General features: G+C 34.1%; 5 protein-coding genes across 5 annotated transcripts; 2 read left to right on the forward strand and 3 right to left on the reverse strand.

The window, feature by feature from the left end:
• Positions 1-4,977: 4,977 nt before the first annotated feature.
• Positions 4,978-6,839, forward strand: LOC108983496 (CASP-like protein 4D1). The gene is made up of 4 exons (XM_018955138.2): positions 4,978-5,126; positions 5,558-5,614; positions 6,057-6,180; positions 6,639-6,839. The coding sequence occupies exons 1-4, from the start codon at positions 4,978-4,980 to the stop codon at positions 6,837-6,839; spliced, it is 531 nt and encodes a 176-aa protein (XP_018810683.2).
• A 1,614-nt stretch (positions 6,840-8,453) lies between these two features.
• On the forward strand, positions 8,454-9,983 carry LOC108983493 (CASP-like protein 4D1). The gene is made up of 3 exons (XM_018955136.2): positions 8,454-8,678; positions 9,119-9,254; positions 9,560-9,983. The coding sequence occupies exons 1-3, from the start codon at positions 8,503-8,505 to the stop codon at positions 9,764-9,766; spliced, it is 519 nt and encodes a 172-aa protein (XP_018810681.1). The 5' UTR covers positions 8,454-8,502; the 3' UTR covers positions 9,767-9,983.
• LOC108979030 (heat shock cognate 70 kDa protein-like) lies at positions 9,969-13,214 on the reverse strand. Its single transcript, XM_018949630.2, has 2 exons — positions 12,788-13,214; positions 9,969-12,075 (listed from the first exon to the last, which is right to left on the reverse strand). Exons 1-2 carry the CDS (start codon positions 12,999-13,001, stop codon positions 10,448-10,450), a joined length of 1,842 nt encoding a protein of 613 aa, XP_018805175.1. The 5' UTR covers positions 13,002-13,214; the 3' UTR covers positions 9,969-10,447.
• A 6,615-nt stretch (positions 13,215-19,829) lies between these two features.
• Positions 19,830-21,914, reverse strand: LOC109022265. Its single transcript, XM_035683139.1, has 2 exons — positions 21,829-21,914; positions 19,830-20,688 (listed from the first exon to the last, which is right to left on the reverse strand). Exon 2 carries the CDS (start codon positions 20,627-20,629, stop codon positions 19,868-19,870), a length of 762 nt encoding a protein of 253 aa, XP_035539032.1. The 5' UTR covers positions 20,630-20,688; positions 21,829-21,914; the 3' UTR covers positions 19,830-19,867.
• A 1,049-nt stretch (positions 21,915-22,963) lies between these two features.
• LOC108979342 (heat shock cognate 70 kDa protein-like) lies at positions 22,964-25,901 on the reverse strand. The gene is made up of 2 exons (XM_018950039.2): positions 25,463-25,901; positions 22,964-25,041 (listed from the first exon to the last, which is right to left on the reverse strand). Exons 1-2 carry the CDS (start codon positions 25,674-25,676, stop codon positions 23,399-23,401), a joined length of 1,857 nt encoding a protein of 618 aa, XP_018805584.2. The 5' UTR covers positions 25,677-25,901; the 3' UTR covers positions 22,964-23,398.
• Positions 25,902-27,163: the final 1,262 nt, after the last annotated feature.

A 27,163-nucleotide genomic window follows, 5' to 3' on the forward strand; every position in this document is an offset into this window, starting at 1 on the left:
AAATTTCAAAAGCATAACACGATCGAAAAACAAACAAAGCTTGATTGATTTTGGTTCCCTACTTTTTTTTTTTATAAGAAAATGAACCTTGATTTATAAATAAGATTACAGGTATTTGTCAAGTCAAAAGACTTAAAAAAGAAAGTCCGGAATACTATCCCACCATATATATATCAATCTTGTACCTACTTAACTTTGAAGCAAAAGAAACCAAAATTAAGTCCAATTAGTTTGACACATTTTTGTTATTATTCTTATATGATTATTTTGTCATCGTTGTAATTGATCTATTTATAATGGGTTTATTATATTTTAGGAGTATGGCATCTAGACTTTTTTCTCGGCATGGAATGTGGACTTTTGATATGCTTTTGCTGTAACAAAGGGCAATTGTTTACTAAATACTAACACGGAATAAAGCGAGCATAATATTGTCGAAAAAGCAAATCTCCTCTCTCTCTAGATCTCTTGTGGTTCTGCTGGTCGGTTGGTCGCAGATTTCTGATTATAGGATAGGGATCCCGAAATTGACGATGGGAATGGAATAAAAACAAGAGAGGGAATAAAAAGAGAAATAGAAGGAGAAGAAGAAAGTAACATGCATGCAGCTATCTCGGAATTCCAAGTTGTTTATCATCATCGTGTACATGATCGTTGATGCCCCCACATGCATGTGTAGGCGTGAAGATGTTCTCTCTGTTTCCATGGCAGCTTTCACTTTTGTGACGTCCTTGTTATAATCTCTCTTTCTGATCATCTTTGTGATTCCAATCTATATATGCGCTTCTTTCGTTCTCTGGCTGGCCTCACGTTCCTCCACAGGAGCTCAATATATATGCATATATATATATATATATGCGTCGTAGATTCTTCGTCATTTCTCGAATCTGATCAGAAAATATAAATTGCATGCACAAAAAAGAAAAAAGAAAAAAAAGGAGGGCGCTATATATAGGATGCGTGCGCAATTTGATCCAAATTAAACTGTTCTTTTTTTTTTTTCTGCGTTTCTTTCATGTGATTGCTAAGATCCATCACTGATAAACGTAAGCTACAGGGAAAACAAAAACGAAAAAACGACAACTTAATTTGACTCATGGGAGATCCATCAAATATTATGCTCGATGAATTAAATATAATTTCTAATGATCATCTCCTTCTTTAGATTGGGACTGGTTGCTTGACGATAATGATGATATTTATCAATAACCCATGAGTTAATATTAATGTTATAGTGACATATTACTTCTATCGTGGGGTGATAGTAGGCGTACAAAAAATTGACCAAAAAGCACCAATAATGATATAATTAGTAAGTTTAGTAGGCATAATATAATGTCAAAAGCTGGTTGAAATTAGTGGTGATAGCATTATAGAGAGTTCGCTAGTGAGCCGCTCGATAGGTCGTTTGAACCGATACGACACAGAAAGTTCGCTTGTTATGTTACTCGCTTGACATGAGAGTTCAGATAGAGAGTTCGTTCATTAGCTGCTCAACATATGATTCGAGCAAATGACTAGTAAAAAAGTTTACTCGACTCACGCTCGACACATCCCTGGAGTGAATAATGCAGATTTTGAGAGATTAGGGTTTTTCTGCCAGTAACCCTATATATATGTATTTTTAATATTATGGTTGTACATTGAGCACATAAAATCGCCCCAAACATTGTACTTTGTGATTCCTTAAGTTAATAAAATTCTTTGCAGTTTCGTGGACGTAAGCAAGTTTTCGAACTACGTAAATTTTGTATCGTGTGATTGATTGATTGTTTTTCTCGTTTACTTCCATTATTGTCATTGTTTTTCACAACATATATGTGTGTGTGCTTGTTTGTGGAGATCGGTAGTCATAATATAACATATAGCTAGATAATATTTTTTTTAATAATTTTGTTGCACGAGATTTCTGCTCTTGCATGACTTTGGGCATACTTTTGTATTGGGCGGTTAGTTTATTTAAAAAATAATTATTGATATTGGTTATGAATTTTCAAATTATACCAATTAATATATAGTATATATATTACATTATAGATAAATTTTAATCTCAACAATTAATTTATGAAGTGACTTAAAAAAATATTAAGGTAATTAAAAACACTAAAATTCAAAATTATTATTCTATTTAGGCACTTACCACTAATTTTCGTTCAAAAAAGGCAAAACCATATACTTTTTTTTTTCCTGCTTCGGATCACATCATCTTCCATTATATAGCCACGTCCATCTCTTTGTACGCGGAGAGAGAGAGAGAGATTTGACCAATCTCGAGAATTAAGAAACATAAGCTTTATAAAAGTGAGAGAGGACCATTCCAATAACAAGGAAACTCAATGAAGCTTTTATAAAAGTGAGATCAGATCGATGATCGATATAGATACATTATTTTGCATTAACTTGACTAATCCACGCGGTTGGGGAGACCAGCTTTAATATATGATCATCGATGAAGACATTACTCGTACGTACGATCGATTTCCATCAATGAAATCTCATTTTGATCAAACTTTGACCTGGAAACTATTTCCCATGCATGCATCTACGTACGATAATTAATAATATTCCAGCTGACCACCATTTGTAAAATTAAAAGGAAAGAAATTAAACACGCGTAAAACTGTTATTGGTTATTTTTATATGTACGTGTACAAAAAAAATGTTACCTTATTTCCTAATTAATTCTTTTGTCTTTGTCGAAACTTTTGAAATTAAAGTTCACTCCCCAAAAGTGGAATGCAAATTATATATGCGGACAATATATATGGTTCTTTTCATGTAAATTATAGGAGTTTAATTCGATTGATTAAGGAACACACACACACACGCATTTATATAAAGGCTTGGTTTCTTTATTATAATTACATGCGATGGCATGCATGCATGCTTGCTTGCTTGCTTACAGAGTAGTGATTAATACTGATCAGATCATGACTATAATTCCCACTAATCTTACTTTTTATAAACATTTGGGTCCTACTTAATTATAATTTGCTTTTTTAATTGCGTCATGACGTCTCACTTTAATCTTGAAGTTGATTAGCATGCAATATGTGATTAATTTCTTGTTGTATTATCTTATAAACGCAAGCTGTAGCTAGTACTACTACTACACCGCAAGATTTGAATAATTAAGCTAGCTAGCTAGCTAGCTATATAGCACTATTAATTAATTAATTAATTAATTAATTTGTGACCCATTTAGACACAATATTAAATGGCCGTACCTCATACTTTATCTAGTGCAGCAATAATCGTGGCCAACTTTATAATGACATATTGGGTTTTTAAGAAAAACTTAATTTAAAAAAAATTAATAAATCAGGATTTGTTAATATTGAGCTCCAATTAAACACGTAGCTAGTTAGAGCGGCTGGCCTATACAGCTAGCTAGCTTTAGTTATACATAAAAATATACACTAATTTCATATATAAATTCCAATTATATAAACATGAATTAATCCGAACGAGTACTACATGCATGAAAGTACTATAACAAACTAATTATTTGTACACCAAAACCATGAAATCAGTCGACCCCTAAAACCATAGATCACTTGTGTATTGATCATCGGGTTTTCCGTTAAGTGGACCGACCACAGAACAGAACCATCAATATTTGAGCCCCCACACTTCTTTTCTGGGGCTGGAATCGTTACCCCATTAATCTTTTTTTATTTGAAGTTTGAACTGACGAAGCCCAATTATCAGTTAGAATGGGCTTCATCTTAAGTTCTACTAACCTCGACCCTGATCGGTTGGAATCGTCACTCCAAAGTTATGAATATCAGCCGTCTCATTTTAATATTTTTACATGAGTAATGTTTTAATTACGAAATTTTTTATAAAAAAATAAATTTATAAATTAATGTAATTTGATATGATATTTAAAAAATTATTTTTATTGTAAAATAAATTTAACCTACCACATCAAATTGTACTAATTTATAAATTTATTTTTATAGAATTGAGTACAACACTAATCTTTTAAGTTGATTCTAACCTTTTATAGTCAAAGCCTAGCAAAAATCAAAGCCACGGTAAAAAAATACTTGTCCTGGTCAAATCTATGTTTCTCCAAAACCGGCCGTGGGTGGCGAAATGTGTAACCTTATATTCCGACAACGAACTATACATAAATATTGCTTGCTTGCATTGGAGTTCTTGTGCACCTAATGAGCAAAGACTAGGATAAGTTAACGAGGTATGTTCAATCTTGACAGGAATTGCCGATTGTTGTGCTGTCATTCTGCTATTGTTTGAAAAATTTTATGGGTCTAATTCATCATTCATCTCATAAAATCGGTTATTCAAGAGATGATTATTCATTCCTTATAAACATACCTAAGACCTTGTCTACAGATAATGTGAGATTATTATTCCACACCCTCCCTCACATGCAGCTAATATTTTTCCTAGTACTTGTCACAGAATAAGTAGTGTGGGCTCTTATTCATCCTGTCACAGGCTCTGATATTATGAAAAAATTTATAGATCTAACTCATGATCTCATAAAACCGATTTTACAATAGAGAATTACTCATTCTTTATAAATATATCTAAAACCTTATCCACAAGTAATGTGAGATTATTTCTCAACAACGTCATTTATTCTAGCATTTAGCTAGTACTTCTAATTTATACGAGCTTCGATTTGAAAACCATTTAAATTTTAAACTGGCCTCATTTGCTTGTCTGTACCACATGACCTCCTGCAATTGAAAACAGATGTAGAATAAATAATTAATAAATGCCCAAAGAAATCTGCTTCGCCTCGTTATTGTCGAAGTACGCGCTCCAGCTTTGCCTACCGGAAAATTGTCCGCTTCAAAGGTTTCATATTGTAGTGGCCTGCAGCTTGCTGAGTTTGCATGTCGTGGCTAATTAATTACATGGAATGGGGCGGAAGTATACGGACGGCACTACCTTATTTAGCTTGAAAAGAATTAGGGTTTGAACTCATTAACTCGGTTGAAGATGGGATTACCCTCCTCTAAGGTTGCCACTCTTTTATTGAGGGGACTTTCTTTAGCTTTTCTGGCACTATCACTCACACTTCTTTTTATCGATAAGAAGAAACTTAAAAGTGGGTATGTCTACAACTATAAGGATGTTCATAGCTACAGGTATGCTCCCAGCAAATAACTAATTAATTTACAACATTATATATAGTTTCGATCAGGTCATCATTGTAGCCCAGGATAGTGGTTTTTTTTTTCTTATGCTCAAAATTTTATATTATGTTTTCCTTTGAATAATAAGCCTCTATCTTTTGTTTTTTTTTTTCCTATAAGTTTTGTATTATATTTTCACACGTCAATTATTGTAACCTGATTATGCTTATCAATTAACTGAGAAAATACTCAATTTTAGTTAATTATGCGAAGAAATATTTGCACGCATTGACAATTATTCTAATTTCATCCTCCGGGTCGTACGTTCGATCCTCCACGTTCTCTCTTTCACAAAGATACTCACACCCTCTCTCATAGCCATTTGCCACCCATTGCCACCATCCACCACCAATATTAATCACCCGATCGAGTCATGATCAAAGCAAAGGCACTAGTTATTCGATCCATAGTCGTCTCGGCCACTCCAAGAATATCTCAAGGTGATTTTTTATTGAGTCATGCATTGCTTGCTTCCAGCTTGATTCCTTTCGGTTCTTGCCCAAAAAATATATTATATGGAGATGAAAAGATCCAAACCAAGTGACGCTGTCACTCTTTTCTTTTTCTCATCTATGTGATCAATGACACCCAAATTAATTCTCCATCTGATCGATGATCATGACTCTCTGCAGATCCGTGAATATTTTTTTCTTAATCCAAATTCTTATATTTTTTCTTTACAAGTCTTCATATATATAAAAGCTTGCTCTTGTACGTATGAACTAAGCCATGCATTAACTTTGATATTTTCGAGGCCCTAATTCTAAGCTGTAATATTCACATGATATAGTACTGTTTTTCGCCCGGCCTACTAATCGATCTTTTTGGTTTTATAATTACTTACTTCTCGTCAAATTACTTTAATATTTGAACTGCATGCAGTTACATGGTTGGAACAATCGGCATTGGAATTGCATATACCATAATGCAAACAATAGCATTTGTGGTCTTACGGATCATAACTGACAAAGATACATGGGTTTTAGTTGACTTTTATGGTGACAAGGTACGTACATCTCATGCATTCAACTAATTATCTCCTATATCTATGGCGTACTCTTTGACATTTCGATCGTGGCTCATTTAATTTGTAGTTAATATATAGTACTATATATAGTTTTCCCCCCAAGCAAACACCTATTTTAATTAGTTCAGGGAAAATATAATATAAGGTTTCAATATATATATATATATATATTGAGATTGCTGGAATTTTCTTCAAACAGATTAATTATTAATATTTTTGCCGTGATATGCATATAAGAAATCATGCTAGCTAAGCTTGCCGTAGTTTATTATAAGCTTTTATGCAGAATTTTAATGTAAACGCAACACATTTTTATATTAGTATGCCCTAAATATAATACAACACCAATTAATTTGTAAGATATACGTCAATTTGAACATGCATGCATGCCTAGCTAGCTAGCTAGCAAGCTGCTAATCGCTTTAATTCGGCTGCAGGTTATATCATACTTATTAGCCACAGGGGCAGCTGCAGGACTTGGTGCTACCTCAGATTTGGATAATATTGCGTCTCCAGATTCTGGCCTCGGAGGTTTTTTCGGTATGGGATATGCATCAGCTACCATCCTCTTCCTCGCATTCGTCTGCACTGGAATCTTGTCAATTATGTCCTCCTTTGCACTTCCTAAGGCAGTTTAGTCCTTTAGGCTCTTCTGAATGAGTGCCCTTGTACACGATCGAGTTTAAACCCCATTGTTATTTTTTAACAATATTCACTTCATTAATTTGTTTTTGGATTCTATTTTTTTTTTATTGTCTAATTAAGTTGGGATAAACATTACGTGGACCATACAAGATTTAATATTTTTTCAAATAACATGGACTTGCATTAGCATTAATGAATTATAATGTGTTTATATCTCTCCAATTGGATAACCCAATTCGTTTCTTTAAGTGATGAAAAATTATTAGATATTCTTAAATTAGGATGACATCATGCATGTGATTATAATCTGATAACAAAAATAATTGTCTTAAAATTAGAAATATCAAAATTGTGGTCATGTAACTCTCACAAAAGCGACTCATAATTATTAATGAAATGTAAATGAAAATGAGACAATTATAATATATATGAGACATTTTTTATACACACACAACATATTATAAATCATTTTCCTTATAATATAATATAATCACGATCAGTTGTCAACCCGAATTTTGGACATTGGATGAATCGCTGATCTGACGGTATATTATATATATATCGATCCAGCTATAAATTGATACAGTTTGGGAATATATAATTGAATGCATAGCACAATAAAATAATCTAAACTAGGAAAGGAGATCAGAGAGAGAGAGAGAGAGAGAGACGCATGGTTGAAATAGCCAAAATACGGAAGGCCAAAATGCAACTAGCATATAATTTTTTTCTGGTAACGTTATTTATCATCTATTTTTTTAATTATTTTTTTATCGTTTTATGATATGATATTAAATAATTAAAAATTATTTATTATATTTTATTTATAAATTTATTATTTAATAATACATCATAAAATAATAAAAAGATGACATGAGTTTTTCATTTATTTCTGATCAACTGGACGACGTGCAAAAAAAGAATTGAAAAGAAAAAAATTGCTTATTTAATAAATAGAAAATCAGAGATACAAGGCCTCCGTCATTACGCAACTTAAACATGGCGTCATCTAATATTAACCAATTCGGAGTCGAGACTTGCCATAGAAGGAAACACGAGAAACCTTAAGATCCCCTAAAATATAGCTTTCTTTTTAATCCGCTTAAGACCACATATTAAACGATGAATTTATCTCTCATGAACCTAGAGAGAGAGAGAGAGAGAGAGAGAGTGAGAGAGAAGAGAGGAAATTGTTTCTGAATTCTTTTTTTCTCTGATCTTTCTTTTTCGGATACTGGGATTTTTGAGCTAGGCACTAGCTTTACCATAATCGATCGAGCAGGGCTTGGGTAAAAGAAATATTTAGCTTAATTATTACAAAATGTAAGTCAAAGAAAACGAGGATATCTCTTCGTAATTTGTTGGTCTACGATAACTGCAAGCTACGCCCACAATTTTGTTTGTGTCTTAGTTTTCTTGGTCAATGATCTCAGCACCGAAGCTGTGCTAGCTCATTGTCAAAGTAAACCCTCCATTTGGATGCAGTACTCAGGAGGCACGTTGACTTGGGGCAACTTGCTTGGCAATGAGGCCAGAGTCGATGGTGTCTAAGCCTCCGACTAACTGGTTATAAATTCAGACCAATGGATTGGTGCCAATCCACAGCAGTGGTCGAGCAATATTAGTTTTGAGTTGGTTTTAATTGGTCGATCGAGGATGGCAGACGCAGCACCAGGATCCTCCACAACTTCGAGGGTTGTTCTTCTGATACTGAGAGTATTCAGTTTTGTTCTCCTGTTAATATCACTCATAGTCCTTGCAGTCAATTCAGGAACCATGGAATCGGATGTTGGAACTTTGAAAATACACTTCAATGATGTTTATGCCTACAGGTTATACGTAATTCCTGAAAATGTTGCTCTTATTATTGCTATTATTCTTTAACTTATTCTTTTGTATATGCATGTATGATCTCTTGTCAAATGTCATTATTCTATTAAAGTCTTGTTGTTATTGACATTTAAGTACCTTCTGATCAATTCATGGTATTACAGTCATAAGTACTCTTTTTAATTTCTTTGAGGGTGTATATAATGTATTTGTCATTAAGTTTTTTCAACCCTGATATCCATTGTAGACAAGTCTTAATCATGCATGATTTCTATTTTGAGCATTGCACGTCGGCCACCATTTTAATTGCTTTCGTCGAAATTCAACGCACACGTAGGCTAAGGTTTAGACGAGTGAAAATTGAATTAGGCCCAGAATTCTCTGCCTCTCTCTCTCTCTCTCTCCCCCCCTATTTCGCATGAAACCTTTTTATAAATTGCAGGTACATGCTTGCTGCGATTGTCATTGGATTTGCATATTCCCTCATGCAACTTGCATTCTCAGTTTTCCGCCTTCTAATGGCAAACGGTTGTCTTGGCGGGGATTGTGGCGTTTTACTCGACTTCTATGGTGATAAGGTATGTAATTATCATTATATTAATAAATGATTTCTTTTATTATTATTATAACTTTTGTTTATGGTTGTAATAATATATGAGTAATGTTACAATTATTTAAAAAAAAAATAGGTTTATTATTAAAATTTAAATTTTTTTACGTAAATCTCATATTTACCCACATTCTTTAAAAATAATTGACGTTTATGCATTGTTACAAATATCATTTCTCTTTCATTCGTGGGTTGCTTGGGATTGGAGCCCAAGTTTGGTCCTGAATTAAATCCACATAATTAAATTCTTTTTTTTTTTCCTTTTTATCATAGGTTGTATCGTACGTATTAGCCACAGGTGCAGCTGCAGGATTCGGAGTAACAACGGATTTGAAAAGAGTGTTTGAAATAGCTGGTTTAGATTTTGGTGACAAATTTTACCAAATGGCAAATGCATCAGCCAGCCTCCTTTTTCTTGCCTTTGTGTGCACGGCTATATGTTCGGTTCTCTCTTCCTATGCACTTCCCAAGAAATTTTGATTGTTGTGGAAAAGAAAATAATACTCCAAGCAGCTGCTTGTTTGATTTCGATTATTTGTAATTCTCTCTACATATCTCTCTGTACGTCTCCTTAGTTTCGAAGCATATGCATATTTGTAATTTTCTTTTGACGATCAAGTTCGCACCCCATGTTGTTCCTCTAAGTTATTGACAGGCAAATATTCATCATATTTAATAAGATCCTTAAATTCATCAATCACCATCTCCTCTGTGCAAGAGGCGTGAAAATTATAATTAAACACTCTGAAATGTACGACCGCCCTTTAATCCTTGACGGACTATATGGGATACTTGTCCTGTGGGCGCACCACATGCACTCTGATAGGACAGTACCACGAAGATGAAACTTTACACCATCAATGTCTAGCTCATTCTTCAGATCGCGACAGCAAGGGTGCAAATCCACGTCGTACTCTTTGTAATGGTAAACAAAACCTTGAACACATTTTTGGCATGCATTAATAGAGTAAGTACTTGTACCTGAAAGGATAGTCATTTACATAGAAAATAAATATACACAGAAAGAATCAAGCAATAAATTCCTTGGCAATATATGGTTCCAACTTAAGAGTCCTTGACTTTGGTGGAACTGCATGACTTGTGATGTTGGTCTGTGCAGCAGCGGATTCATCAGTGGCATCCATAATATTCGTAATATAGTCATGCCTTTTCTTCCTTGTAGATCGACTCAAGCCCTACACGCCTTTCCTCATAATCTTCTACCTCTGCAAGGTGGGTTTCATCTAGCCACTTAATGACCTCGTCGATACTAGATTTAACCCTCTTCTTACTTCTGCGGGAAAGCTTGGCACCAATCTCTTTAGAATTGATAGTGTTTCGCATGTCGTAGACATATTTCTCCAAGGCTACCCTTGCATTAACCTTCTTCCTGTACTCATCATCTTCAACCTTGTATTTCTTTGCATTCTCCACCATCCTATTAATCTCTTCGGTGGAGAGTCTCGCCTTGTCATTGGTGATAGTGGTCCTACAACTGGCGCCAGTGCTCTTTTCCATAGCAGAAACATTCAAGATACCATTAGCATCAATTTCAAAGCATATTTTGAGTTTAGCAACTCCTCTAGGTAATGCAGGAATGCCAGAAAGAATTAATTGTCCCAAGTAATTGTTATCCGCAGCTCTAGCTCTTTCACCCTCGTAAACACGGAGTCGAACAGAAGTTTGATTGTTGTCGGTGGTGTAATTATGTTCCATCTTGGTGGGAATGGTGGTATTCCTTGGAATCACAACAGACATCTTACCTTCACGACCAACCAACACTCCTAGAGACAGAGGGGTGACATCCAAGAGCAAAATATCTTGAACATTCGTATTTCCAATCCCACTCAAATGTGCAGCTAGAACAGTAGCTCCATACGCCACTGCTTCATCTTGGTTAATGCCCTTGTTAAGCTCCTTCCCATTAAAGAACTCCTGCAACATTTCCTGCAGTTTGGGGATTCTGGAAGAACCACCTACAAGAACGACATCATGAACTACACTCTTGTCCATCTTAGCATCAGCCAAACACTTGTCCACAAGTTCAATAGAATTCTTGAAGAAATCCATATTGAGTTCTGAAAATTTGGCACGGGTTATAGTTGAGAAGAAATCGATACCATTATACAAAGAATCAACTTCAATGGTAGTCTCAATTGCAGAAGAAAGAATCCTCTTTGCTCTCTCACAAGCTGTTCTCAACCTCCTTAGAGCTCGGGCGTTTCCACTGATGTCTTCCATGTTTTGCCTTTTAAACAATTGAACACAATGTTCTACCATTCTGCTGTCAAAATCCTCACCTCCAAGGTGTGTATCTCCAGCAACGGCCTTAACAATTAAAGTACGCTCCTCAATGGTAAGCAGTGAGACATCTGCAGTACCACCCCCCAAATCAAAGATCAACACATTTCTCTTACCACTGCCACCCGCCCTGTCAAGACCGTAAGCAATGGCTGCAGCCGTGGGTTCATTGATTATCCGCAAGACATTAAGGCCCGCGATGCCGCCAGCATCATTTGTTGCCTTACGCTGTGCGTCATTGAAGTAGGCGGGGACAGTAACAACTGCGTTCTTTACAGTCGTGCCCAAGTATGCCTCAGCGATCTCACGCATCTTTTTTAGAACCATAGATGAGATTTCCTCCGCAGAAAAGTGTTGTTCTTCACCCTTATAAGTGACCACGATTATAGGCTTGTCATCCGGACTTTCAATGACCTTGAATGGCCAAAGTTTGGCATCACTTTGAACTAAGGGATCACTGAATCTCCTACCGATCAATCGCTTTGCGTCTGTAAGAAGATGCAACATTTATTAGATATCATAATTTTTTAGTTGACATGATTTTTTTTCCTAAATTGGTAAATGTTATCGTGGCATAAGACAATATGAGGTTTGACAATGATTTTATTTTTTTAGTGTGTAGTTAGTAAACCATCTGATAAATACAAAAGAGATAAAATTTTCAATTGACACATGCAGTTTCTGTCAAAAAAATTCATTGATTTTTATACAAGTAGTTACAGCCACAAAAATATCGTATGAAAATAAAATCACAAATTGATATGATTTAATATAATTTATTATACCCATTTTACAATAAAAAAAATTTAATTTATAATCAATATTTTACAACATCAAACCAAATCAGTTTAATTTTATAAAATTATTTTGTAACTAAAACATTTATTTGAACTTATTAATACCGGTATTTTAAGATCCAAAACTTAATTAATATGAAGATGAATAAACTAATAACTACAATTACTGAGTTCACAAGAGACCTTTAACATTCGTGGAGAACTTGGAATGGAGTTAAGCTGCCATGATCAATTTTCCAAATAGCCTTTTTTCTTTTTTCTTTTTTCTTTTCAATAATCTACCATGAGTATAGACTAGTTCAAGTAAAAGAGTACTCATAATTTTTTATTTTAAACTTCAAATGTTGAACTCCTGAAAAGAAGAAAGAACGACATGATTGAAGAAGAGATACTGAGAGATTACCAAAGACGGAGTTGGAGGGGTTCCTGGCAACCTGATTCTTGGCGGCATCACCTACCAAGCGCTCTTTTTCAGTGAAGGCGACATAAGATGGCGTCGTCCTGTTGCCCTGATCATTTACTATTATCTCTACTCGATTATGTTGCCACACTCCCACGCACGAATACGTCGTCCCCAGATCGATCCCTATTGCCAGGCCCTCTCCTTCGCTCGACATTCTGACGATCGGATCAACGATCTCGAAGTAATGAAAGGTTGAAGTCGGTATTTATGTATTATTTGTTTTCTTGCTCGCGAAGTAGACGACCTTTAGAAGAAATTGCTTTTTCTCTCATCATTACCTCTTGCTTTTATATTCCCCCACCTTACCTCTTGCTTTTATTCCCCCCTTTCTCAAAGTAATGAAAGGTTGAAGACGGTCTTTAATGCTGTATCATTATTTGGGGAGACTTTTGAATCTTGATTACACTACTAAAATTTCGAATAATTTTCAAATGCCAAACGTGTCCCACGATTATTTGAAAACGATTCTTATCTTTTTCTCTTGAGTTAGCCAGCCGAGGGTGTATCCGACAAATTCTCTCCTTTAAATATTTAAAAAAAAAAAATTCACAATAGATATTTTCTTAAACGTCAAGTAAAAAGAAAAAAATACCTGTGGCACAAAAAGAAATTCCTTTTCTGTTATGGACTTATGGCTCGAAGAAAAAGAACTAACATCAACCACTGTTTGAGATCATTTAAAATACTTCGTACTAAAAGTGATTAAAAACACTCCATAATAAAATTAACTTTCCATTCATTTTAAATTTCATTTTTATTTCCTTCCCCCATCGCCTATATCGCCCAAGGCCTCCCACCTCTCGCCATTCTCGAGCGTCGACTGTTGAGGTGGTAGCGACTATCGAGATGGCGACAATCGAGAGTCTGGTAATGTGCAGATTTGGCCGTGAGGGAGAGAGGATATGCAAGAGAGTGAGCATTTGAAGGAAAGAGAAACGGTCGGTGTAGACTGAGGAATGAGGGTATGGCCGAGGGATGGACGTCTGGCGAGCTCGTGGGTGGTGACGCAAGGCTGTAGGTGGCGGAATGTGAACTGCGACGTGAGTGCGTGGGGTTGGGCTACGGGCATGCATGCAGAGTAGTTACGGACCTTGGGCTGGGGGAGAAGGACGGGCTCGGTGGTGGTGGTTGGTGGTTGCGGTGGGAGGCTGAATTGACGATAGTGACAACATATCTGGACTGCGACTAGGACACAAGTGAGAAGAGAGAAACGGAAAGGAGAGGGAAAAACGGGTGAGAAGAAATAAGCGATTTTTAAGAAAAAAAAAAAAGTGACATGTTACGTATGCTACAGATCGGTCCTGAATAGTGGCCGATCCATAGCACAGCTCGCTCGAAATATCGAAGACACTAGATTTGTTGTTTTTCCTTGAATGATTAAAAATTAAAATTCTTAAGTTTTTAATACTTTTATAAAATTTTAATATATCTTTATGGAGTCCCAGGGGATGAATTTTGGTGATTACATGTGTTTGTATTAATTAGCAGGCTACAGTTGCAGATCTGCAGGAGGTGATTCATCGGCGAAGCAAGGCCCTTCTTGTTGGACTTTTTTATGCAAGCCTTTTAGCTTGAACGACTAATTTTGCTTTGTTATTCAGTTAGTTTGCATTTGGATAATGTGTATTTTCAGATATTCTGTAACTAATATTGAAAATGTAATTATAAAATATTAAATAGTAAAAAAATATAAATAATAATAAAATATTCTATTATAAGAGATATTTTCCGTACACAAACTAGATCGTGTTACCTTCCACTCGTGAGTCTTGGGACTGATTTTATTGTCGATTTGAGAAAAACACATAATTTCTTTATTTTGTAAAGGTGTTAATTTCATATAGAAACTCTCTTTTTCCTGACAGAGCTTCTCGCCCCCTTCTCTCCGTCCACCAAATCCCTCTTCAAACTATAAGTTTGTCTTATATGAAATTATTTCTTTCACCATTTCAGACTGTTATCGTTCTCTCATCATTTTCGTTCCAATCACCAAATTCCTGTTCTCTTTCTCTCACCATTTTTGCTTCTGCCACCATTTCTCTTTCTCTCACCATTTAAGATCTAAAGTCATGGAGATTCTAAAGAATCGCGAGTTTGAGTTTTTCTTACCCTTTGCCTTGTGGGTAAGCTTCAAATCTCATGCTCTGTGATGCGTAAAGTGTTTCATATGCCATTTCTACTGGTAGGTCTGATAGTTGGAGGTGCTTTCAAACGATTCAAGGCAATTTTATGAGATGTGATATATATTTAAATCGTTGTTATTGGGTTTTTAACTTCTTATTGATGCCTCGAGTCTATAATACTAGAAGTTAATTTTTTGTTGTATTTAGATTAGATTTAAGTTTAGACGTAGGTTTTGTGATATCTTAAGTTTCCATCGTCGATCGACTGTGTACTCGTAAATTTAATATCTTTCAAAATTTGTAGTGGGAGATTACTTTTTTTCTTTTTCTAATTAACTTTTATTAAAAAAAAAAAAAGAAAATAATTCTTCGTTTGATATCCATGCATGGCCAAGAGGTGGAAGCTTTCCTCCTTTCCCATTAACCAGCATTTTATTATTATATAGATAGTATTTGGATTACCATTAATCTATATGCATTTTGGGCTGCTATTAAGTTTGTGTTTGAATGTTAAAGTGAATTGAGTTGAGATGATAAAATATTGTTAGAATATTATTTTTAAATATTATTATTATTTTGAGATTTGAAAAAGTTGAATTGTTTATTATATTTTATATTGGAATTTAAAAAAATTGTAATGATGAGTTAAGATGAGTTTGAGATCCAAACGAAGCCTTAGAAGTAGTTGGCTAAAATTAGAGATAAAAATAAATTATATAAAAAATAAAAATTTATTATTATATAGATAGTATGTGAATAATTTAATATAAAAATTAATTTTGAATGAAATAATCAAATACAAAATTATGTGATATTATATAAATTCTGACTTTGCGCATAAACCAATGCCAACGGTACGACGTCGTCTTCATTCCTTTAAAATCGTCGCAGCAAGAATTCGAGAGATGATTCCTTCTTCCTAAAGCTAATGTCCGAAGCGCAACCTTCCTAGAAATAACTTATTAAATACATATTTAATTGTTGAACAACTCTGCGAACAATTCTCAGGAGGCTTATAGTGAGTTAAATGATATAAGTGGAGATAAAAATTAAAAATTAAATAAAATATTATTTTTTAGGATTATTATTATTTTAAAATTTTAAAAAATTAAATATTTATTATATTTTATATAAAAATTAAAAAAAATTTTAATGATAAAAATTATAAAATTAGATGAGATAAAACACTTATTTTATCCGTCAAGACACCGAGACTTATTGAACGTTTTTTTGACAAAGTCAATTTCATATACCATTGAAAGTGTGTGCTGTGAATTCATGCAATTAGCTGAATAGAAAAATCTTGATAATTACATTGCAATTTCTTTCCATCTTATTTTTCTTTCTTTGGGGATGTATCACGGCTTCGTTTGGTTCCTCAAATACTCTCAACTCATCTCAACTCATCATTACAATTTTTTCAAATCTCAAAATAATAATAATATTAAAAAATAATATTCTAACAATATTTTATCATCTCAACTCAACTCACTTCAACATCCAAACACAACCGTAGTCTTTATATTGAGAAGTTAATTTTCTGATACCATAGGAATCAGAAATTATCTAAAAATATTTTAGTTACCAAACAGGCCATGAGCTACAGAAAAAAGTTAAAACTCAAACATCCCGAAGATAAGGATAAAAAATTAAAAGCAAAAGATTTTCGTTTATTCGTAGTCATCGATAAATCAAGACTCTCCTCAACAATCTAATAAGGTCATTCAAACTATTAATGTTGTTATCTTCTTTAGCAAGTAATAGAGAAATCTAGTACGACAAAAAGGATTTAAGATGACATTTCATGTACAGCCATTGTAATTTTTATCTTCTTTCTTTTTATCTTATAAACAAACATATTTAGTAGGACACCCCACTCAGAATAGTTACTGGACATGAAGGTTTTCATGTACAGCAATTGAACATCCAAACGAGCAAGAAAATCAGCATGACCTGCATTACACTCCCTGAAAACATGCCGAACCACAATTTGTCAATGTGCATTCTATATATCGTTCGATCTATTTTTAAAATGATATTTTTTATGTTACTTAATTTTATTTCAATCTACTTTTTTAAATGCATACCGATAAACATCATCTTTAGTACTCATGTCCTTGTATAACATTATAATTACCAGTCTCGAATATATAAATAACATATGCAAAAGTTGTATATATGACTCTCATAAATGAAAGAAATTCTCATAGTTAACAAAACAAGATATATAAAAGAGCAAAATATAACTATTGAAGATTTTAGTGAAACCAAAAAATACAATTAGATAGAATGACATACATAACCGTGAGATTCTCAAAATTAAATAAGCCTGTTTGAATAAAAAAAAATATACGAAAAAATATAGTAATTAAATAAAAATATTTTCTTAGATAAAAGAACAAAATACCACACCATTAATAGATCTGAAAAAAAGTAGATAAAATAAATAAATAATATTTTATTATTCTAGAGAGTTATATCTAATATAATGTATGCTTGATAAGTTTGATAGCTAAAATGAAAAAAGTGACGTATTTTAGTTAAAATTTATCTAAAATTTTGACTACACCAATGGAATGTGAATGCTCTAATATTACACCTCTGGCCGCCTGCTGCGTGTGCTGACCAAGAAATGGTCGTACTTAAGTATAGCTCACGCAGAAGACATTTTCTACGTACGCGGGTCCGACTTGGAAGCTTCTTTGGAGATGGAAATGGAATTTTATTGGGACATCACTTCAGAAACGGAGTCCCATTTTGGCTGAGGAAGAGAAGTAAGAAATTAAGGCAGATTCAGGAATCCAATCCCTTATGTCATGTAAATTTTCATTAAAATAGTTAATTAAAAATCACTTTTTACCTATTTTAGTTAATAACTTTTTAATTACACTTAGATATTTAACCCTTTATTTTATTCTTTTATATTCTTTTAATATATTTTCAATAAATGTAAAGAAAGTTCATAACAGAATTAATTAGGAGAAAATATTTAAGGATTGTTTAGTTATTTCACGATCAGCTTTGATGGAGAGAATGCCGTAAGACATGGGCACTGAAGCAGAGTCTAGCTGTTCGACTAACCCGTTTACTTGCTCATGAAGTAGAGATCACTCGAGGGAGACCAATTCAAATGATAAAGACGCAAGCTTCTGCAAATTTATTAGGAATCTTCGTACGAACTCTTATTTTATTTTATTGTTTAATAATGATATCCACATAATATAATTTTATAACATATTTCATAATATATTATAAAATTTACAAAACTATCACTCTTTTTAAAATATTATTGTATAAAATATTATAAAAAATAATTTATATTTATCATTTTTTAAAGGAGGGGATATTGATATAGTCTAGATGCACAATGGATCCAAGCTTGGTACGGCTCACAAGTAATAGAGAAATCTAGTAGACTAGTACCACAAAAACGACTACGTCCGTTTGGATTAGATAGAGATGAGTTGATATGTATTGAGATAGTTCGGTCTACGGATGCATTGATGGGAGGAAGCTTTGATTTGATTGCCTTTCTCAACTTGGTAGGGCTCGCGTAAATTTATGCCATCAATGTTAATAAATTGTATTTGGATTGAAAATTAACGTTTGGATGTTCATCTCATTTTAAATTTTAATATTAATTCAATATAAATATATTTAATTGAGTTTTTTATTTAATTATTACAATTATTTCAAATTTTTAAATAAAATATAAAAAATAATTTAATATTTTCAAATCTCTAAATAAAAATTATATTCTAATAAAAATTTAATTTTATAATATTTTAATTTAAATCTCTCTATACCTTTCTTTTAAAATTTTATAAGATATTTTAATTCAAAATATTTTAATATTATTTATAAATTTATTTATCCGATCTCAACATCTAGTTGTATACAATGGTCATGATTTCCATTGGGACTGAGTCAAATCACATTGGTTTGGAAAGTTGTCGCAGTACATTAATTACCTGACGCAGTATAAGTGGATGAATATAAGAAAGGAAAAACTTTTCCTACCGAGTACTGTATATTATTAGGAAGGAATAGAATACTATCTTATTACTATTTATTTATTATTTATAATTTATTTGAAACTTTTTATTATTTTATCATTTTCTTTTAAGTATTTTTTTAACATTATGAATCATTAAAAAAATTAAAAAATTATATAATTTTATTAATACTCACGTCCTTAATTATTAAATAAAAAAATTAATAAATAAATAGTATTCTTATCATTTTTTATATTATTTTGTGCGTGTATATATATGCATTGCTGGGCTTTGAATCTGAATGCAGTTGTATCGATGTCGATGTATGCACAAATAAGATCACTTCTGGCTAAATGAAGGGAACAAAAAACTGACCGTACAAAAAACTAATAACGATTTATTACGAATTATTTATAATAAAAACAAATAATTAATTATGACGAAAATTAATTTATTTTAATAAAAAAATATCATTTTCATTAAAATAACTTGTCTCAAATCAAACTTTTATTTTCTTCTAAACCAGGACTTAGTCATAAACACGCAACGTGGCTTTTACGCGAAAGTGATCGAGTGAAGTTGTTTGTAAGAGAGCTAGGGAACCCAAAAGATTAATCTTGGACTTGGAGGAAAGCTAGTTTGGGGTTTCTCCCTCCCTCTCTCTCTCTCTCTCTCTCTCTCTCTCTATGTGTCATGTATACACACATATATATAATTACTAATTACCGATTACGAAAGTGATCATGCACGATGAGTAATTTCGGAGATAAAAGTACCATGTACAAATAATCATATGAACATACACATGTAGTACACCATTTCAATTATTGGTATTTACAAAAAAAACATAAATATACATATAATATATCACATGAAATCACCATCTTATTTCACAAAATAGATCAGCTTGAAACTACTGATTCAATCAAAGCAGTAAACCCAGAAATTGGATCTCCAAAGATAGCTGAAATAATGAGCTTGAGAGCCAATTTCGCTATCTTCCAATATTTGCTAGCCTTCTTTGATCTGTATGAGCTTCCTTCACTTTGTTGTACTATGTCCTCGTTCGGAACTTTGATTTGAATCGCCATGTTACTCAATATCTGATCATTCACATCATTATGTCCATCAAAATAACCCTTCCTCCAATTCTCAATTACCAAGTCCTTCACGCATGCTACATGATAGCAATATTTGCCACAGGTAGATTCATAGGACCAGCCCCTGAACCCTTTAGAAATTTCCTTACTTCCACATTTCTGGCATTTTGAGGAGACCATGTCACTGAGGTGCAGTTTCACCCCATCACCAATCAAGGTGCGTGGAAGCTTCATGCAACATGGGTGTAGGTCATGCGCTTCCTTATGCAAACATTGGTAAACAAACCCTAGCACATCCTTCCCACAAGCATCACAGTATCTAGCCCTATTTCCTGGCGCGTTTTCATAAAATCTGAAGTCGCACTTACGGAATAATGGGTGGAAAGCAGATGAGTCGGGCATCGCGCACTCCTCGTGGAGATGGAAATTGCAGTCTTCGCATTGGTAACATCGTCTAAAACCCAATTCTTTGCATCCATCGCACTTGTATGGTGCTTGGGGGGAATCGACTAGCATCAAATCATCGTGGGGGTGGCTCAAATGCTTAATCTTGGTATACTTCATATCTATATATGCGTCAAAAGATTCTGGTTTCCACGTTCGATCTATATAGTGCCGAGTTCCTGATCATGTAACAGACTGTGTAATTAATAAGGTGTCAATGTTGATCGCTTAATATTGCCAAGAAATCTAATTAAGAAAACAAACGAGAGAAAATCTCAGCGAAGATTTTATCTGTAGATCATGAATGAGTACATGAATTATCTGTTTTTTGCAGCAGGAAAAAATGCTATCTAGGCCGGCTTGTTATGCATGCATGAATTACCAACTTGATGATGGCCCCAGAATTAAGTAGATTTCACCTTCATAGTGTTGTACCTTAAAGTTGTTATTCATTTTACGCATATGTTCATAAATACATATATATATATATATATATATGTCAGTCGTCACATTAATATTTTATCTTTGTAATTTTTTATATGGGTCTGCATGTCAACAGTTTTTGGTCAGAATTTCTTTCCCAAAGGCCGGCCAACGTCAAGAACTCTCAGATCTAAAGAAAAACATATCAACAAGACATGCATATATATATTTAACTTGAAAAATGTAATTAATTATATTATCTCCTGGCATTAGAGTTGATGAAGTATCAAAGTAATTTCATATATTTTTAACATGAAAAATGTAAATTTAGATGATTTATATAATAAACACTATTTTACAAACAGAAATAATACGATTAAAACAAAAAATGTCTAGCTATGGGCTCCACGCTGAGATTTTAGGTATAAGAAATGCATGGAAACGTACGTCAGATAAAATCCAAAAGAAAAACCTTTGCTTTAATTCGTTTAATTGGTCTTGGGACGTCGGTACGTACGGACGTAGGCAGCGGAACAAAGGTCCTAGCCGCAAGGAGATCTCCACCTTGTTCTTTTCTTGAAAGGGAAAGAAATGTCTTTGGAGCTAATGCCAATTATCATGGGGAGCTAGCTATCTGTATAATTTGCTGGCGATTACACCATGATTACAGATGAAACAACTTCTACAAAATTAGTAACAAATCAAACCTGTTAACTATATATATATATATATATATATATATATATTTGTGATGCAGTATACGCCATGATGAGAAAACAACCAAACAAGCATAAGTAATAAAAGAACATCAAACAACAATAATATAATTATGTGACAAACTCATAGATCAATAAACAAAAAACAGGGATGATTTCGATGGGAAGCAAGATATGTACCGATTATATATGTATGTATGTATTGTCTTGAAAGGGCTAGCGGGGCTTCTGGTTCTGAGATATTGCGACTGTATTGATGATGCGGGATAGAGTGTCCAATGAGATCTATGTACAAGCTGCTGGGCATATATATATATTTATAAAGCACTCTTAACCGACTTGTTTGTTTTTGAGAACCAGTCTTGATCATGATCTCCTCGATAATATTATTATTTTTTATTTTATGTTTTTGACATCTTCTTCTGCTTAATTATTAAGACAGACATTAGGGTCGGTGATCATATCTAATAATCAAACGAACGAACTTCAGTGGTGGTTTCCTGTTAATAATGACAACACTATTATCCCATACGATTTATAAAATTTGTTATTATCGACATTAATTATCTTCTTCTTCTTCTCCCACGCGCTGCTTGGAACGTCGTTCGTGCAAGTAACTTGTTTAATTGACAATACATATATTACATGTACGTAGGTAGCGTCTCGATGCTTAATTCGTAACCACTGTTTTATCTGGCATTACATTACACGAAACTACTACGAAAATCCCATATACAAGAACATGTCGTCATGATTCCTACGTGGGAGGCCAGGCTATCAAATGACCGACCTTTTTTCGTTAATTTTGTGCTTTAGAGATTTTCCCTTAGTTCTTTTTTTTGTTCTTTTTTTATTTTCGAAGACTCGAACTTCATTGGTGACTTCCTTGATGGTGACCCTGATATTATCGTTTGGAAACAAGCAACCTGTTGAAACATTTAATATACAAGCACGGCATTAAGCTCTTATTTGTGAACACAAACCCTCTCATCCTATTTTATCTCAAAATTTTTCATAATTTCCTTCTTAAACATCATTCAAATATAAATATTTTTTAATTTTAAATTTTTAACATTTTCGTCTAATCGTTACTTAATTATTACAATTTTTTCTAAACTTTCAAATAAAACACACAAAATAATACAATTTTTTTAAACTTCAAAACAAAAATTATATTCTAACAAGATTTTTATTTAATTTTTCTTACTTTTAAAATCAAATAAAATATATTAATTTAAAATATTTCACTGCTATTAACAAATTATTTAATTACTAATCATACCAAAAAAAAAAAAAAGGTCGCTGGATATTTTGAATATCTTCCCAATATCTAGGCCCATAGTTTGAGTTACATTTTCATTACCCAATTACGTTATAGGCCCCGTACTTATAATAAGGCCATGGGTCAATGTCAGAGGCTTTAGCATATGAATCTCCGATTCAGAAGCTGTAAAGGGGCGATAACCCGCTGCCACGGAGACTCCATCCCCTGCATGGTCGTTCGCGGTTGTAGTGGTCTCTAGCTTCTCGCTAGCGCACCCGTTGTCCACAAAACATATCAGCCCTGATCCTGGAAGCCAAAATATAAATACAGTATCTATAGAAATATAAACATAGTATCTTTAGAAATTCTAGACTTTCAAATATTTTGGACAACTGGGAAGTCAAGCTACTCGCACTGGTAACATGATCTGAGCATTCGTCAGTTCAATTTTAGTGATAAAAGGGGCAGCTCAACTGCTTATTGTTGTTAAGAATCATACATATTTGCAATGATGGGTTTGCATATTAACTCAAGGCCTATGAGCTTTTCCTCAAACTCATCAGCCCCTGCGAGCTCCATGCCATCTAACCACTGAATCACCTCGTCAATAGCAGCTCTGATCTTCTTCTTCCTGGTACGGGAAACGTTAGCCACAATTTGCTGATCATTAATGTTGTTCCTCATTTTGTAGGCATAGTTCTCCAAAGCTGCCTTAGACTTGGCCCTCTCCCTGCACTCATCATCTTCAACCTTGTATATCTCAGCGTCCACAATCATCCTATTAATTTCTACCTTGGATAGTCTCGCCTTCTCGTTGGTGATGATGATCTTGCGACTCACCCCAGTGGTCACCTCCTCAGCAGAAACATTCAAGATACCGTTTGCATCTATATCAAAGCTTACTTTGAGCTTAGCAGCACCGCTAGGTACGGCAGGAATTCCAACAAGGCGGAATTCTCCCAACCAGTTGTTATCCCTAACTCTCGCTCTTTCACCCTCGTAAATTGAGAACAAAGCACTAGTTTGGTTGTCACGGAAGTTGGTGTAGTTTGCCTCCATCTTGGTGGGAATGGTGGTATTCCTTGGAATCACAACAGACATCTCACCTCCACTGACAGACACTCCTAGAGACAGAGGGGTGACATCCAAGAGCATAATTTGATTCACTTTCTCATTACCCATACCAGTCAAATTCGCAGCTTGAACGGCGGCTCCATGAGCCACAGCTTCGTCTGGGTTAATGCTCTTGTTAAGCTCCTTCCCATTAAAGAACTCCTGCAACATTTCCTGCAGTTTGGGGATTCTGGAAGAACCACCTACAAGAACGACATCGTGGACTGCACTCTTGTCCATCTTAGCATCAGTCAAACACTTGTCCACAAGTTCAATAGAATTTTTGAAGAAATCCATATTGAGTTCTGAAAATTTGGCACGGGTAATAGTCGAGAAGAAATCAATACCATTATATAGAGAATCAACTTCAATGGTAGTCTCAATTGCAGAAGAAAGAATCCGCTTTGCTCTCTCACAAGCTGTTCTCAACCTCCTTAGAGTTCGGGCGTTCCCACTGATATCCTCCTTGTTTTGCCTTTTAAACAATTGAACACAATTTTCTACCATTCTGTTGTCAAAATCCTCACCTCCAAGGTGTGTATCTCCAGCAACGGCCTTAACATTGAAAGTACCATCCTCAATGGTAAGCAGTGAGACATCTGCAGTACCACCCCCCAAATCAAAGATTAACACATTTCTCTTACCAATGCCACCCGCCCTGTCAAGACCGTAAGCAATGGCTGCAGCTGTGGGTTCATTGATTATCTGCAAGATATTAAGGCCCGCGATGGTGCCAGCATCATTTGTGGCCTTACGTTGTGCGTCACTGAAGTTGGCGGGGACAGTAACAATTGCATTTTTCACAGTAGTGCCCAAGTATGCCTCAGCGATCTCACGCATCTTTTTTAGAACCATAGATGAGATTTCCTGAGGAGAAAAATGCCTTTCTTCGCCTTTATAAGTGACCTCGATTATAGGATCGTCATTAGGACCTTCAATGACCTTGAATGGCCAAAGTTTCACATCAGCCTGAACTAAGGGATCACTGAATCTCCTCCCAATCAATCGCTTTGCGTCTGTAAGATAATAAGTGGAAAATGAAAATTTTGACAAGAAGAAAGCATAAGATGCAACAACATTGGCATGTATTTTTTTTTTTCTTTTTTTCCTGAATTGGTAAATGTTATCGTGGCATAAGACAAGACGAGTGTAGTTTTTGTTGACAAAATCTGATAATTTTCACGTGAGCAGTACTTAAGTCACAAAAAAACAAAAAATTAAACGTAGGGTAACTTTATATAATACATTATATCTACAGTTAACTTTTTTTTTTTTTTTTTTTAATAATCTTCCAAGAATATAGACTAGTTCAAGAAAGAGAGTACTTATAAATTATTATTTTTTTTTAATTTTAAACTTCATATGTTGAACTCCTGAAAAAAAAGAAAGAATGACGAGATTGAAGAAAGAGAAACAAAAAGGATACTGAGAGATTACTAAAGACGGAGTTGGAGGGATTCCTGGCAACCTGATTCTTGGCGGCATCACCTACCAAGCGCTCTTTTTCAGTGAAGGCGACATAAGACGGTGTCGTCCTGTTGCCCTGATCATTTACTATTATCTCTACTCGATTATGTTGCCACACTCCCACGCACGAATACGTCGTCCCCAGATCGATCCCTATTGCCAGGCCCTCTCCTTCGCTCGACATTCTGACGATCGGATCAACGATCTCGAAGTAATGATCAAATGTTGAAGACGGTCTTTAATTATGTATTATTTGTTTTCTTGCTCGCGAAGTAGACAGCCATTAGAGGAAATTGCTTTTTCTCTCATCTTAACCTCTTGCTAGTTGCTTTTATTCCCCTAATGCTTTTTAATTATGTATTATTTGTTTTCTTGCTCGCGAAGTAGACGGCCTTTGGAGGAAATTGCTTTTTCTCTCAACTTTACCTTTGCTTTTATTCCCCTAATGCTTTTTGATTTGAGAGCCGCTACGGAAACACAGGGATCCCACACACACTGATGTCAGGTATGTTTTTTTTTTTTTTTTTTTCAGAAACTTTCTGCAGACTGCTAGCTGCACTGGTTTTTTCTCCTTCCTTCTGCAGACTGCATTTTTCTCTAGGTTGAAGATGGTCTTTATGTAGTATTTATTTCCTTGCTCACGAAGTAGACGGCCTTTCAGTGGAAATTGCCTTTTCTCTCATCTATTTATTCACCAAGTAAAATACTTTAGTCAAAGAGATTATATAAAATTAAAATTAAAATTATAGTCAAATTATAAAATTATTTTTATTATAAAATAAATTTAAAAAATTTCATGAAATCATTTTAATTTGTAAAATTATTTGTATAATACGATTCTCTTCCTTTACTGCTTTCGAATTTCAAAAGTGAATAGAGAATCAGAATCTTATATCATTATTTGGGGAGAGTTTTTAAATGCCAAACGTGTCCCACGATTATAAGGCCAGGGTAAAGTTTGATTCGATTTGGTGCTCATCATTCTGCATTAATACTACAGGGCAGTTCTAATTTACAAGAAGAGGCAGCCAACCTATTTATATTAGGAAATGATATTCTCGCCGAAAACTATCGACAAAATTTATAAATTGTATTTGTTTTTTTATTTAATGGTTAAAAAAGTATTTTTTAATTAATTTATTATTTTTTAAGAAAAAATTTTAAATAATTTAAAACAAAGTTTTTACACGTTCGGTAGAACTTTTTGATGACATTTCTTGGTGGTTGTACATTACCTATTTATATTTGACTATGAACATCTCCATCTACACAGAGAGAGTTTGGGCTGGGCATTGTGCGGTTCGAAAAATTCATTGTGTGGCCGAACACACAGAAGGATCCAACAAAACATTGTGGCTAATGGGCTTTGTAATTGTAGGGTACATAAGAAATGGGCCTCTTTGACAAACAATAGGCCTTTTTCGCAATGATGATAGTTCAGTTTTAATCATAGTCATGGATTGAGTAGATTTGTCTATCTTTTTCTCCAAATCCAGAATTTAAGTTCAAAACCTGCCAACTAAGATTTGATCAACGCTCCGCCGTCAAGGCATTTAAGATTTGCGTCATATGGTATAAATGTCTTATCGTCAAATAAGAAAATCAGCTTCGAATCTTCACCCTAAAAATTGTAGAAGTGATGATCCATTTTAACCTATTAGATTAATGTAT

This window comes from Juglans regia, chromosome 12 (assembly GCF_001411555.2).
Source record: "Juglans regia cultivar Chandler chromosome 12, Walnut 2.0, whole genome shotgun sequence".
In the NCBI taxonomy this organism is placed as follows: Eukaryota; Viridiplantae; Streptophyta; class Magnoliopsida; order Fagales; family Juglandaceae; genus Juglans; species Juglans regia.

Coding starts and splice junctions, on each gene's coding strand:
- LOC108983496 (XM_018955138.2), top strand. CDS start 4,978: ATGGGATTACCCTCCTCTAAGGTTGCCACTCTTTTATTGAGGGGACTT. Junction 5,127..5,557: donor AAGGATGTTCATAGCTACAG/GTATGCTCCCAG, acceptor TCATGATCAAAG/CAAAGGCACTAGTTATTCGA. Junction 5,615..6,056: donor CACTCCAAGAATATCTCAAG/GTGATTTTTTAT, acceptor AACTGCATGCAG/TTACATGGTTGGAACAATCG.
- LOC108983493 (XM_018955136.2), top strand. CDS start 8,503: ATGGCAGACGCAGCACCAGGATCCTCCACAACTTCGAGGGTTGTTCTT. Junction 8,679..9,118: donor AATGATGTTTATGCCTACAG/GTTATACGTAAT, acceptor TATAAATTGCAG/GTACATGCTTGCTGCGATTG. Junction 9,255..9,559: donor TCGACTTCTATGGTGATAAG/GTATGTAATTAT, acceptor TTTTTATCATAG/GTTGTATCGTACGTATTAGC.
- LOC108979030 (XM_018949630.2), bottom strand. CDS start 13,001: ATGTCGAGCGAAGGAGAGGGCCTGGCAATAGGGATCGATCTGGGGACG. Junction 12,076..12,787: donor CCCCTCCAACTCCGTCTTTG/GTAATCTCTCAG, acceptor ATCTTCTTACAG/ACGCAAAGCGATTGATCGGT.
- LOC109022265 (XM_035683139.1), bottom strand. CDS start 20,629: ATGAAGTATACCAAGATTAAGCATTTGAGCCACCCCCACGATGATTTG.
- LOC108979342 (XM_018950039.2), bottom strand. CDS start 25,676: ATGTCGAGCGAAGGAGAGGGCCTGGCAATAGGGATCGATCTGGGGACG. Junction 25,042..25,462: donor TCCCTCCAACTCCGTCTTTA/GTAATCTCTCAG, acceptor ATTATCTTACAG/ACGCAAAGCGATTGATTGGG.